A 16,029-nucleotide genomic window follows, 5' to 3' on the forward strand; every position below is an offset into this window, starting at 1 on the left:
TCGTGATCATCATGTAGTGTCGGAAGGGGCAGAATTGATACGCCTCAAGATATCCCACCATCTCTCCCTGATTCTACTGCACTCATTTAGGAGACTTCCCACTGCAATTTTAATTTGGTCGAACCACCGTTAAACTAGCTAGCCTTCAACTAAAACTCACCTATCGTCCATGGCCCGTTTCCAGAGCGTCAAAGCGCCGACCATATCCCTCCTCTTGTCGACATAAGTCGCGCCTAACAGTTCCAGTGCGTCGATGCGTTGTTGCCTCGTCACCAGACCGTATTCCACGTTAATTAAATGCTCAACAATGTGCGTGTGGCCAGTCACTGATGCTGCCAGCAGCGGAGTCATACCTGAAAGGTTTATTCATAACCATTATTCCATCGATACTTTAGAGGGTATGATACTTTACTGGTGGTAGGACCTCTTGTGAGTCCGCGCGGGTGGGTACCACCACCCTGCCTATTGCTGCCGTGAAGCAGTAATGCGTTTCGGTTTGAAGGGTGGGGCAGCCGTCGTAACTATACTTGAGACCTTAGAAATTATATCTCAAGGTGGGTGGCGCATTTACGTAGTAGATGTCTATGGGCTCCAGTAACCACTTAACACCAGGTGGGCTGTGAGCTCGTCCACCCATCTAAGCAATAAAAAAAAAGCATTAAGCAGCATTAAAATTTGTCACCCTACGTTTCACAAGTACGATATTTTTTGCATCTCTATAATACATTTTTTTTATCTTTAACTGCGTTAATTGTACAACTACGTACATATTAATGATGTACAATTAAATTAAATTATTTCACGTCAACTATAAAAAATATGTATATAAGATAGTCGTCGTGAATCTCTTAAAGTACATATATTAATAAGTCGCTGTATAAAAAAGTTGAGAGCCGTTTGCAACAAGAATCATTTGATGAAATAATATAATCTCGACAATTCGGATTTCATGATCGAACGTAATTCTAGTATTAACATGGTTCGATTTAATTTAGATTTCACAATAATTTTATTTCACGGAAAACGACGGTAGTAACTTTGCGTTAGTTTTACAACTACCCCAAAAATACTTTAAATGGATATAATGATATGGAATACTTCAGAAAGAATAAGCTATAAAAGACTTAATTGCGTTTTCTGTGATATAATAAGAACACAACATTTAAAGCAGTTAATCGTTTTAAAATAAATAAATAAAAAAACAGTATTATTATACTATACAAAACTGAACTCTATTTCCATTGAATGACAGATGACACGTGAGTGATTCCGTCTTAGAAAACCTTTTTTTTTTAAATAAAAAGTTTTAAAGGTTTTTCTTTACATGGATTCTGGTCTGGAAAAACTTTTATTAACTACTAGCTGACCCGGCAGCCTTAGTAGTGCCTCAATCGATAAATAAAATACCTAAACTTTTGTATAAAATAAACTTAAAACAAACAAATGGAATCCGTCCAACATCAAAGCGAAAACAAAACTGTTATTTTTATTTAATTCCGAGCATTTTCATATTTATCTATCTTTCAAACCTTCTCTTGACTACCACGAATAATTCAAGACCAAAATTAGTCAAATCGGTCCGGCCCTTCTTGAGCTTTAGCTAGACTAACGAACAGCAGTTCATTTTTATATATCGACGCTTGAAAGGCAAACGTGACTTAGCGACAATGCGTGAACTTTACAGTAGACTAATTTAAAGTTGAAATGCCTGAAAAAAATTATATTTTAACGAATCTAGCTGTAGGATTGAAATGATTTTAATAGATCTAGAAATTATTATTTTTGCGCATCGAATATGGTTATTGCCTATCATTTACGTACAAAGCAGTTATTGTCGCTTAGTCACGTTTGCCTTTCTAGTGTCGACATATCGATTCAGTGTTAATAAAATTAGCTTCGAGCTATCTCTTACCGTATGAATCGACGTCCATCGTCGCGCCGTGTCCCAGCAGCATCTTGAGTATATGAAGAGAGCCACTTTCGGCGCAATCGTGCAGGGCGGTGTTGCCCTTAACGCTCTTTCTGTTGACATCAGCGCTGAGCGACAACAGGTACTTGGCGATTCTGATGTGACCCTTGTAGCAGGCGATCATGAGGCAAGTGTGACCGTGACGGTTCGCTATTTCAATGTCTGAAAAGAAAAGCGTTATGAGGTAGCTCTAGAATGTTCAATGGAATAATTGAGACGGAGTCGGAATTTATTTTTTAAGACTGTGATGTTAAGTAGCCTCCTACCACCATAAGGAATGAGTTCTGACTCTCAGATTCGGAGAACGACGGTATGTCAACTCTCCAAAACGGAAACGCATTACTGCTTCGCCGCAGTAATACTCGTATTTTTTTCCCTACCTATTCTATTAACCTTGTAACCTCGAGAGGTTATTCTAGATTAAACGAACTAGTAAGTGAGCTCACGGGGCTCAAACCTGACGACGTAGCTAACACGAACCCTAACAAGAGCCGTGCTTCGCAGAATCTACCACCGGATCGGAAACGCGACCCACTGCGAAGATCTGGCGAGAAACTCAGTGGGCTGTGTCTTTTGATTCAATTTACTCGCCAAGCCCTTCGTCGCAACAGACGGGTTCGACGAAAACGGTGACCGGTGCTTGAGGTACCTAAAAGCACCGTTAGTGGATCGGGAGGATCCGAAATGACGTAATACTCATATATCAAACGGTGATAAAATAAATATTAACGACTTTTTTAAAATACTGAAAACTTTACATTAACGACAAAAAAAATTACATACAAAATAAATAAAATGTATTTATTATACATAGCTTACAAAAAGTGTGTATGTACTTTCGATATTTTTGACCCCGAAGCATGTTTAATTCGTTTTTTCAATTCATACATTTGACCGTTCGCGGATTATGCAAAAATGAGTGAACCGATATTTTATTGATTTTATTTAAGAGCTTTTGTTGTGAACACGCACATGAGTACACATGTGTGTGTTATCTCGCTGCGATATTGGGAACGGTCCACAGTCCTATCGTATTTGTTCAAAACCTACTACTACGATTAGAAGGTGAGCATATCCATCAAGAACATATTATTTTCCAAATTTAACACGTTAAACGCCATATGACAAAAACGAGTATTTTCATTCAGGCCACGGTGCTCAACAGTGAGCCTTATCTTACTGAAACATTGGGGCCACCCGTCAACCTCTATCTAAAATATCTAAACTAGACAGTAAAAGACGCTAATTTTTATGTTCCGTGCAAATTATCGCAGTTTATAATTTTTGTAAAGAAAATCTTAAAATTAAAGTTAAGTAATTAAAGTTAATAAAAGTAAATAAAAATTAAAGTTAATAAAAATTATATAATAGATTTCCTGATTTTGGCTTGGCCCGAATGGTATAAGTACGCTAGGCCCACCAACGAGTCGTTAAGCGTACAACGTGTTAAATATCGAGATATACACTAAATGTATTCTAGAATGATTTGAGAAAACTTTGCCGTTACTGTTGGTAGGACCTCTTGTGAGTCCGCACGGGTAGGTACCACCACCCTGCCTATTTCTGCCGTGAAGCAGAAACACGTTTCGGTTTGAAGGGCGGGGAAGCCGTTGTAACTATAGTGAGACCTTAGAACTCATATCTCAAGGTGGGTGACGGCATTTATGTTATAAATATAGCTCGTCCACCCATCTAAGCAATAAAAATAAAAATAAACTCTGTATGTCATTAGTTAAACCTTAAGCAACGCAGGACTCAATTAATTTCAATAAATTGAGAAAAAATACTTAAGAGTACAATCAAGCTCACGGCTCGTCCACACATGCAATAAATATAAAAAAATAAAATAAAAACCTACCAGCCCCATTTTCGACGAGAAACTTCACGATATCGTAGTGTCCATCGAAGCAGGCCGCCCGGAGCGGGGTGCTGTGCGTCCGCGTTGTTGAGTTCACATTGGCTCCGGCACGAACCAAGAGTTTCACCAGAGGCAGGTGACCGGCCGCGGCCGCGCACCACAGCGGAGGAGCACCCTCGATTGTTTCACCGTCGAACGTCACTGTAATTAACGTTAAACAAATCAAATAATCGTAAATAGACATTCAAATAGAAAAAAAGACGTGTGGTGTCGTGTGGGACACCGGATAGGAACGAAGTTCCTTATTATAAATATATTAATTTTAAGTTATATTCGAGGTATAAAGAAAATAAAAGAGGTTTCGCAACAACCACGGTTATTCGGTAACGTGCGAACTTATTGTGGTACACTTCATTCACGGTTGTTTGCAAAGAGTTAGTGTATTACGCAAACGAACGCTCTGAGATCGTGGTCAATGAATGATAAAAAAATATGTTTTTTTTGTACGTTATTACAAAGTTAAGTCGTACACTGTGTACATTACTAATAAAAATCTTACGTTACGGAAGTTTTTTCCCGGTTAAGGAACCCCTCCGCATCATCCCATAAGGAACTTCGTTCCAAAAAAAATGATGTTCCAAAACAAATTAATATACACTAAAAACAATAATTATCGAAACCGGTTGGCGTGATATTGAGTTATTCACCTATTTGTCGCGCACGTATTTAATGCAAACTTAAGACTTATATGGATACCATTATCAGAACTGCACTAAATTGAAATGGGATCACACGAGAATGGGGTCAGCTTGCTAATAAAAAAAAGAATCATCAAAATCGATTTACCCAGTCAAAATTTATGAGGTAACAAACATAATAAAAAAAACATACAGTCGACTTCAGAACCTCCTCCTTTTTTGAAGTCGGTTAAAAAGCAAATAGTTTTAATGGCGTATACATGTACTGTTAATGGTGTGCACACTATATCGAGAGCTGAAAGGTTATTTTGTTTAATTGACATTGTTTCAACTTTACAGGAGAGCCATATAAAGTTTAAAATTTAGAAAAAATATAATAACAAAAAAAACTTCTTCAGCTATTTTAATGGGGTAAACTTAATTGAAGTTCAATTAAAAAGGATCGAATTGTTGATACCGCTAAGATATAAAACGGAAACTTTAATTTCAAAGATAAATGTCGCGTATTGAGCGAAATGTCGCTTAAACCAAATAGCGTTTCATCACTCCCATTATTATATTATGACCTCCAAGTCTCAATTTCATTTGAATAATTTAAGAAAGATTACAGTACGTGTTCATCATTCAACGGCCGTCTGGTGTAGAGGTAAGTGACATGGTCACTACACAAGGGGGTCGCGGGTTCGAATCCCACCAAGGGAAGATATTTGTATGATAAATATAAATGTCTTTTCCAGGGTTATGGATGTATATTAAACATATGTATGTGTATAATAAAAATCTTACATTTATTTCCGTTATCTGGTACCTGTAACACAAGTTCTTTACGAACTTATCACGGGACTAGTTTACGTGGTGTGATTGTTAGTAAATATTTATTTATTTATTTATTTATCATCCCATATCTATACATCATATTATAATAAATAACAAGACATTCTTAAATCACACAAAAATCGGTCATTTCTTTATGAGACGGGAGACGTTGTATCGAAAACAATCCACGTGCATCGAATCATTGATAACAAATGGCCACGCGCCAATACATCGACGCAGATTAAACGGATGATAACCAACGTAATGTATTTGTAAATAAGCAATTGATCTTATATTTAATTCAATTAAATTTTATAATCAATACTAATTTTACAGTTTTTGAGTTCGCGGTTTTTTTTTTCAACTTATAATAATAAGTGGAAACAAAACACGCACGGTCGGTCATCCGGCCTCAATTCGGAACTGATAAGCATACTTCTTTCTTTTCTTCTTTGTTATCACCTTATCCCACTAGGTGGGGTCGGCACAGCGAATTTTTCTATTCTATTCTCTTCTATCAGCCGTAATCACAGCACTCACTCCTCTCTGCCTCATATTGTCATTCACACACTCCATCCATGTCTTCTTCATACTTACGTATGTTTAAATATATAAACACATATAAATAATGATCATTCAGAGAAAGAGCAAACAAACCTGTTCATCATACGTTTTCCCGATGTCGGAATCGAACCCACAACCCTTGGCGCAACAGTCAGAGCTGCTAACTACTGCACTAACGAGTCAGTATATCAGTCAATCTAGTTTTTATTGTTATCATATTATTTCGGACGTTCCGAATACTATACTTTTTGTGGTCACGGACGACTGTCGTATAATCAGTCTGTGACTCACAAAGAGTGATGAAAATATTATATCGACGCTTGAAAGGCAAACGTGACTAAACGACAATGCGTGAACTTTACAGAAGACTAATTTAAAGTTGAAATACCTGAAAACAAAATTTATTTTAACGAATCTAACTGTAGTGGAATCTAGCTAGTAGCTGTAGGATTGAAATGATTTTAATAGACCTAGACATATATTTTTTTTGCGCATCGAATATGGTTATTGCATATCATTTATGTACAAAGCAGTTATTGTCGCTTAGTCACGTTTGCCTTTCAAGCGTCGATATGTACTATTAGCTTAAATGAATTTAAGTCTTAATGTAGAAATCATTTTGGCTCTATTACCGGTCCCCAAAAGAGCCCTAAATCCAAAGAAAGAGCGGCGAAATTAACTCTAAGCTAACGAAAGATGGAACAAATTAATAAAATGTTCATTCCTTTTTAAAATGACAACAAACCGTTTTCCAGTACAAAGAAAACAGTTACTAACGACACATTGCTGCTACAAATCGCGTCACTACCGTCTGTCTACCTCAGTCTCTTCATTTTGTTAGATGTATATCATTCAATACTTTAAAACGCTCTCTTTAATGTTTAATTTTATCTAGATTTAAATTTTCCAAGGACTTCAGTTCATCTAAAATTATCTTAGGTAAATTAATTATTTATTATAATTATAGTCAATTATCTTAGTTAGCGTTCTGAATCGTCTGTGACTTTTATCTATACTAATATTATAAAGAGGAAAGATTTGTTTGTTTGTTTGTATTGAATAGGCTCCGAAACTACTGAATCGATTTGAAAAATTCTTTCACTGTTTGGAAGCTACACTATCCCCGAGTGACATAGGCTATATTCTTTTGTTAAAAATAGGGATCTTTGCTAAAAAACCAATAATGTAACACAAGATTATTCAAAACTATCTTTATAATTTTCTTTTTTTAGTAAGCTGACGCAAACAGATGGGTTGATGTGATTTATGATTGCTAATTTGGATTTTTTTATTAAAGACCCGAGCGAAGCTGGTGCGGGCCGCTAGTGTTTTAATATAAAATTTCATGTTGTTGCTGATGCCGCAGCAAACGAATGAGGCCACCACCCACCTTCAAACTTGAGGTTTAGCTCGCAATTGTATACCAATTAATTTAATTAAATTTTAAGTAAATAAATTGAAATTAAATTAATTTAATTAATTTCAATTTAAATTACGATAATTACAAAAACTATAATAAAATTTTTTGCGGGTTCGATATTTATTACACGATGTTATTTCATCGTGGAAGTCATTCGTGAACATGCATTAAGTATGTATTTCATTAGAGAAATTGGTACCTGCCGGCGGGATTTGAACACCGGCATATCAGCACCGCTTGATACGAATACACCGGCGGCTTATCCTTTAGGCCACGACAACATTAATTACATCTATCTGTGCGACCACACTCAATCAAGATTTCTTTAAATAATGGTAAAGAAAAAATTGACCTCGTAAGAAAAATATAAGAAAATTACACGAGAATCTTGGGAATTACGAATTACGTTCAGTGTGAAATGGCTTCAGCTTCCGTGTTCATTGAAAAGTTAATGATAGCAATCCTTGGAAAATCGCAGACAAGATAAATTATCACTTTTAATCTCTCATCCGCCTAAGCATTCACATTTTCCTTGCATATAATATTGAACTAAATAAAACTTAAAAAAAATTAGGTTGGTAAGAGAGTGTTAACTATGAATGTGGAAGAATATAGAGGAAGAGGTAGACCTAAGAAGTAATGGATGGATTGCGTGAAAGACGATATGTGTAAGAGGGGAGTGAGCGAAGAAATGGTATATGATAGAGGAGTATGGAAGGAGTAAACATTCCCAGTCACCTGGGAGAAGGGCAGGAGAATGATGATGATGATAATATTGAACTAAGATTCTAATGGCTATATTGAAGTGTTTAAGAAATAAGATACAGATACAATTTACATATCCAACTCAGGCGACGGGGTAACACAAAGGCACAGTCGCCTGAAACGTCTTATCGCATCCTGCGGATTAACTGTGGGTGATTTTAGGCTCTTAAAGCTCTGGTTCTAAAGTTCTATCTCACCCATACATCCGAACTAACCCATAGACAAAACCCACTGAGTTTCTCGCGGGATCTTCTCAGTGGGTCACGATTCCGATCCGGCGGTAAATTCTGCGAAGCACTATTCGGGCTAGTGTTAGCAAATTCTCTCAGATTGAGTCTATGAGCTCACCTACTCGTTCGCGTATAGCTGAAATAACCCCTTAGGCTCCCAGCGAATAGTTAGAGAGACATTACAATTTACTATTTATGCGTTCCTCTCTACTAAAACAATTTGAGATACGTCACTTCTAAAGGTGATGTGCTAGTTCGTGTACCACGATACATCGATGGGAGAAAGCAGTAATGTCGTAACTAACATTTTGGGCTAAATCACTTTGTACCATATTATATTATACTAGCTGTATCCGTCCGCTTCGCTGGCCATTTACAATTAACATTATTATTTCTCACCCCCTCAAATCAATTCATCAATCAAAATCAATTCTCATCATTAACGCCCCCGCAACTGGTGTAGGGAGTCCAAATCTCATATAAATATCTACATGGATATCAAGTTTCAAGTCAATCGGATGCATGGTTCAGTAGTTATAACGGAACATCCGTAAAAACCACTGTAGATTTATGTATTAGTATAGATGTAAGGCTCTAGTGTAAAGTTGGGTTTTCAAGTTACGACAATTCCGCTTTCGTCTGTCGCATATGGAAATTAACGGTTACACAAACCTGATCCGGGCTGTTCTATATCAGCCTTGCATCTCTCTATGAGGTATTCAGCGACATCATAATGCCCGTTCCTGCAGGCGATCACGAGGGGCGTTGCACCTCCGACCTTCGCACCCACAAACATGTTCAGCTCGTCTGCAGAGCGCCAACTGTGCAGGTACGCCTGTTAACAAAAACAAAAGGACCATTAATAATGAAAATGCGTTCTGTTATGAGACACAGGATATTTAGCTTTTTTAAAAAAATGTGTGTCTGTGCAAATCACACACGGTTGAAGCGAAACTTATAAAAAATAAGAATAATCGCAAGGGTCAACCACCAACCACTCCGCAGTTCAATGGAGCAGCCTCACTCACGCTGGGGGAACCGCCTGCATGATCACGGTATCTCTACGCCAGGCAATTATGATTTAACAAAAGAAATACAAGAACGTCTAGCAACTGTGTAACATCTCGTCATCGCGATTCAGGAATTGTTGAATTTACGTGCGACATCTGTTGATAACAAACTAAATAGAAATAATTGTAAATCATCTTTTATAGTATGAGGAAGCGCCCTCTGTGAAATGATATTTTAACTTCATGTTTCATTTTTTCGTTTCATCGAGTTTGAAATCACACCCAACGATTCTAAAGAAGTTTCACTTCAAAAAAATACTTTATATGATTTAGGACGACCGTCTTGAATGAGGAGATGAAGGAGGACGATATAGGTGTGTTATGAAGGGTGTTGAGGTAGCGGAACGGAGTGCATAGTTAGCAATAAGGAGTGCAACGGGAAGCTATAACAGTTCGCAAAACGTACACACCTGTCCTTCATGCATATTCATCAATACACTTTAAATCCTCATTGTAATATGATTTTTTTAACAAAAATATGCAATGAAACAAGTTGAAAGGTTAAAAGATCCCAACCCTGATAACAGTCTGGACATTTATGTGTACATATAAAAACAATGGCTGTTCCTACGTTCCTTTACCTTATTTGTAGTAGTAGCATTTTATTAACTTTGGCTTACAAAAATCTTCGTATACCCTCGCCTATTTTATCGGCGGTAGGGCGTATTCTTTTTTTTTCTACCTATGCTAGATAGCCTTGAGAGGCTATTTCAGTTTCACCCTAACATTTAGGTGAGCTCACGGGGCTCAAACCGTAGTGGTGCTAACACTGGCCCTAGCAAGAGCAGTGCTTCGCAGAATCTACCACCGGATCGGAAACGCGACCCACTGAGAAGATCCGGCGAGAAACTCACGTGTCTGTGGGAAACGCGTATTCTAAGATCGCATGTATGAGTTGCATTATCATATACTATCCGGTCTAGTGATGGAATGTTCCGACAGCAATGCCAATTAGAATTCTACCTTATATCTCAGAGCGAAGGGCGGCATCCACTTTGTGGTGTCTATGGACTCCGGTGACCACTTAGCATCGGGTGGACCGCCATCTCTTCCGCCTCTACAGAACAAATTATCATTGATACCTACCACGCAAATATAGCACATATGTACATATTACGTAAATCTAAACAGCAATTAAGTCATATTTCATTTAAATACTGCACTGTTGTCCAGCGTTGCTTTCATAACGCTTTTATACATACTAGAGGTCCCACAGTAATCGAAATTCGACTATAATTAATTGGAATTGTAAGTTTGTACACTATTATGATTGTATTTTATACTTCTATAATCACAAATTTCGCCAAGACTACCTACACTATAAAAAATATTAACAAAGACAAACAATGTTTAATCTCAATTTGACAACAGACGTCAAGAACAAAAGTTTGACAATAAATATTATGCATGTAAATAGTGTGTGCGTCAAATACATGGTATGTAGTGTGTGTAATGTTTTCTTTATTCATTTATAGTATCTTGTATGCATTATTTAAAAAAAAATTAGCATTGTGCACTTCTTCTCTATATTCTCTAAAAGTATGGAAAATTTCATACTCCTCCGTCCGCGCAATTTTCGTAAAAAGGGATACAAAGTTTTTGCTTCACGTATTAATATACCTATAGATTATAAACATTTAACTATAGGAGACGGCTCTGATAGTGATCAAGCAATCATTCGTCTTTTACAGTAGAAGATTTGGTCGCAATCGAATTACAATTATTATTCTAGTTTCACACTCCCAATAAATTCTATGATGAACGAAAATTCTAAAGAGGTTAAAAAGTAACAACAATGTATACTGATCTATTAAGATACGGCCCCGGACAAGAAACGAAATCGATGGATAAAAATAACTCATTGAATTCATATTGAAATGTTTTTATTTCGTTTTCTTTGCCCCAAAAGGTCAGTGATCGACATTGGCCCTAACAGGACAAGCGTAAACAAAATTAATAACAATTTTCAGTGATTACTGCTTGCAGAATATATTTTAACGCGTCAGTATAAGTAGTATCGTTCTACCTATTACTACCATGAAGCAGTAATGAGCTGCCCACTAAGTTTCTCGCCGGATCTTCTCAGTGGGTCGCGTTTCCGATCCGGTGGTAGATTCTGCGAAGCACTGCTCTTGCTAGGGTCAGTGTTAGCAACTCTCCGGTTGAGCCCCGCGAGCTCACCTACAAACGTTAGGGCGAAGCTGAAATAGCCTCTCAAGGCTATCAGCATAGGTAGGATAAAAAGTAATGAGCTCACGATTCTAAAGGATTCGCATTTGACGTTGTTATGTCCATTGAGCGAGTTTTTCATGTGAGAACGCAACAACGAAAGCATTTCGTAAGAATATAAAAAAAAAAGTGCAATCATCAAAATCAAGTGCCGTGAAAATAAATATGGTTTTAAGTGTAACGCGGTAATGTATATCATTATTACAACGATTCGTAACTTTACATATTTTACGATGCGTTTATTTTTGTTCCTTCATAAGCAAGTTTATTTAATCTGATCGCTTCAAAAGCCGCCGGCAATTTGCCTGTATCACAAAATAGCGGTAGGCAGCGGCTTGGAGCGGTAGGCAGCGGCTTGGAGCGGTAGGCAGCGGCTTGGTTAGCGGTAGGCAGCGGCTTGGCTCTGCCCCTGGCATTGCTAAAGTCCATGGGCGACGGTAACCACTCACCATCAGGTGGGCCGTATGCTCGTTTGCCTACAAGAGCAATAATAAAAAAAAACCACACTAATACTAAATCCATACTTCATCAATATTATAAAACGCGAAAGTGAATTTGTTCGTTTGTCACGCTTTCACGTTTAAGCCACTGAACCGATCAAACGTCATGAAATTATGCGTAAGTGTTGTTAAGACATACAGAAAAGGATATCTTTTTTGCCACTACCGATGTTTCTTTTTTATATTAACGTATCATATTTAAAAGCTTTTACAGGTGGTAGGACCTCTTGTGAGTCCGCGCGGGTAGGTACCAACACCCTGCCTATTTCTGCCGTGAAGCAGTAATGCGTTTCGGTTTGAAGGGTGGGGCAGCCGTTGTAACTATACTGAGACTTTAGACCTTGTATCTCAAGGTGGGTGGCGGCATTTACGTTATAGATGTCTATGGGCTTCAGTAACCACTTAACACCAAGTGGGCTGTGAGCTCGTCCACCCATCTGAGCAATAAAATAAAAATATGTAAAGCTCTTCTCAAACATTATCAATAAATCATTCAAACATCCAATGCAAGAGCATGCATCTATAGTAAATATTTGGGGGAGCCGTGGCTTCCATGGCAGTCAATATTTGAGATATCTCTATTAATCTTAAGCATACTCTGTGATTGTATCAGAGAGTTAAAAGAAAAATATATTAGTTACGTCAATCTTATGTTTTAAAGCGAATATTGGTATTCATTTTGAGATCATCAATACAATAAAGCATATATGCCTATGGGAACTGCAAGGCTATATAGTTCCTATATAGCTACTATACTTGAGACCTTAGAACTTATATCTTATATGGATGGCGCATTTACGTTGCAGATGTCTATGGGCTCCAGTAACCACTTAAAACCAGGTGGGCTGTGAGCTCATCCACTCATATACGCAATAAAAAAAAGCTAACAATATAATAAACTAGGAAAAAACTCACATTTAAATACATTTAAATATAATCCTCTACTGCTAATTAACATAATAAAATCCGTTTTAATAAAAAATCTGTATTAGAACAATATTGAATATGTGAAACGTTTGGATGTAAACGATTTGGCAATCGACCGGTCGATTGATTTCGCAACAGTGCCGCCCGAAGGCGGTTACAAAATGTAACGTGTTTTTACATTACGCTTGTTTATTGTTGACAAAACATACTTTCAGAGTGTTTACAATAAACAAAATAACACATTTAGAGTTGGAAGGGATGTACAATGAAAACGTAATCGAACTTATCCTGTGCTATCACAAATATAAATAAATGTATTGTAAAAAATTCGCCTATTTCGAGCATCTGCGAGCACCAGAGTTACGTTCAAGTTACATACGAATGTAGATCTTATTGCTTGTGAGCAGAGAACCTTACATGGTATTATTTTGTTCTGCTATTAAGTGAATGATACGGCTTTCTTAAGCAGCTATAGTTTCCGCTTCATCAATCCCTACTACATTTTGTTTGTTAGTATCACAATATTTTTGTGCGGTAAAGCCATTATGCAGTTGCGAGCGATTAAGATTATTTTTATGTGCCGTTATTTTAATGAAACTCAAAAATAATAATTAAAAATAGCTGACCCATCTATGTCAGTGGAAAATTAATGTATGGCGTGATATGCACCTGCAGTTTTCCGTTATATTATTAAAGTGAAATAATTAACCGTCGAATAAAAATCAAAATTCGACACCATCACCGAAAAATATTGTGCTCTTCTCTGTCTGGTATGACAAAAAGCTTATAGCTTCCTCATTTATGAAAAGTTTTTTATTTTTATTTTTTGCTCGGCTGAGTTGTTGTGCTAAGTAGATAATAATGATACGGATTCTCTTCAATACCATTGTCTTCAGGCACATGTAATTCCATTGTGGCAGAAGATTGGGTAGCCATACAGTCTCACATTACGCCCTTCCTCATTACAATTGTTTATTCCGAGCACAGTTTTACTCAAAAATCACAAACACAAGAGAAATTTAACTCAAAATAAACACACTTCAGTGAAATTCATCGATTATAAAAAAAAACACTTAATGACAAAGATTTATAAAGTAATTAACGTCGCGGAAAAATTCAATTCAAAAATATTCCATCAAATTAATTAGTGACATGTGATTTGTCAAATGAATAAACTAATATGCAGTGAATGAACGTACCTCTCGCGTACCACAGCAAGCCGATAATTGATTCACTCCCAACGCAAACCACACTAAATATATACGCCACTGAACAATGAACAAAAAATAAAAGATGCAACATTACCATGTTTCGAAATAATATGTCCCCGCCCTATGGATCGATTTCGTATTACGACTAGATTTAATTAAGAATTGAGACACGCACACGTAAACCGATTCAAACAATATTAACGTTTATCCAGACATAAAACGTAGTGTCTTCTGTGATCCAGATAAAGTTTAGGAAATATTCAGACCTCATATTACAACTCCAAGTTTCATTTTCATTAAAATCGACCCCGTTTGATCTACCATAAAAGTGCGCACTCAAAAATACAAGCATACATTTTCCAAATTCAAAGGCACTTCTTCTTCCTTAAAAATAAGATTAAACAGGTCAAGAAGTCACATAAAAAGCAAGTGAAACAACGTATGCTTCAAGAAGAGTGTTCGTACAGAATGATATAGCATTGTATAAAAACGACCAATATCGAAGAGGTCACATAAAGCCACAATCGTGACTAACGAAATCGAAAATGAACACTCAGTTTTATTATAAAACTAGCGACCCGCCCTCGCTTCGCTTCGGAAACATTTAATTTTATTATTGACAGCTGAGTCCCGCGATGTTACCCGCGCGCGGTTATTGTCGTACCGCGGGTGACGCCGCGGGGTGAAGCTAGTCTAAAAAAAGTAGCCTAAGTTACTTCTTATATCATCAGATACCTATCAGTGAAAGTCTCGTCAAAATCGGTGCACCCGTTCCAAAGATTAGCCGGAACAAACAGACAGACAGACAGACAGACAAAAATTGTACAAAATGTTATTTTGGTGTATGTACCGTATAGCATATGCATGTAGTAAAAAGCGGTTATTTCAATATTACAAACAGACACTCCAATTTGATTTATATGTATGTATAGATCATCGTTATGTAAAATAATGGATTACAATATCTATCTACATATAATCAGGTTAAACGGAAATGATTATTAATAAACAAGTTTTATGACATCGTTTTAAATGAACACCTTTGAAAGAACTATTTCAACTAATTTTGTAGAGTATCAGATTTATAGATAATTTTATTCGACAGCGCAAATTTACAATTACTTAATAAAAAAAAAAATGGGGTTATGCGCATTACAGAGTAATTAATATTCAACTTTTTTACGAGCACTTTTAATGGCACCTCTAAAATTATGGTAGAAACTTTATAATTATTTATAAAGTCTATACATAGGTATAGCGCTGAAATAAATAAAAGTGAAAACAGAGTTTTTAACATTTCACCAATTTTTTTTTATTTTTTTTATTGCCCTTTTAGGCAGACGAGCATACGGCCCACTTGATGGTGAGTGGTTACCGTCGCCCATGGACTTCAGCAATGCCAGGGGCAGAGCCAAGCCGCTGCCTACCGCTTAATACTCTCCACAAGCCTCTTTTGAAGAAGGACATGTCATAGCGCTCGGGAAACACCCTGGAGGGGAGCTTATTCCATAGCCTGATGGTGCGTGGCAAAAAAGACCTCTGGAAACGCACTGTCTATAAACGCAGTGGTTCCAGGTAGTATGGATGAACTCTGCTCCGATGGCGGGAGGTGCGATGATAAAAAGGAGATGAAGGGATCATCTCAAGCAATTCCTCAGAGCACTGCCCATGGAACATACGGTACAAAATACAGAGGGAACCGAAGTCCCTCCGCAGACCCAGAGGTTCCAAACGTTTCTGACTTAAAACTAAAATGCACAAATGCTTTGAGC

General features: G+C 37.1%; 1 protein-coding gene across 3 annotated transcripts in view; it reads right to left on the reverse strand.

The window, feature by feature from the left end:
* The window catches only part of LOC101743536 (protein fem-1 homolog CG6966), a 117,155-nt gene that overhangs the window by 19,165 nt on the left and 81,961 nt on the right, over positions 1-16,029 (reverse strand). For all 3 annotated transcript variants that reach the window (XM_021347641.3, XM_038018602.2, XM_021347638.3), the window contains 4 exons: positions 8,993-9,155; positions 3,828-4,028; positions 1,913-2,131; positions 161-353 (listed from right to left, as the gene is read on the reverse strand). In XM_021347641.3, the coding sequence (XP_021203316.2) occupies positions 161-353; positions 1,913-2,131; positions 3,828-4,028; positions 8,993-9,155 (776 nt within the window). The remainder of the gene's footprint in view (positions 1-160; positions 354-1,912; positions 2,132-3,827; positions 4,029-8,992; positions 9,156-16,029) is intronic.

Source organism: Bombyx mori, chromosome 21 (assembly GCF_030269925.1).
Source record: "Bombyx mori chromosome 21, ASM3026992v2".
Taxonomy (NCBI): Eukaryota; Metazoa; Arthropoda; class Insecta; order Lepidoptera; family Bombycidae; genus Bombyx; species Bombyx mori.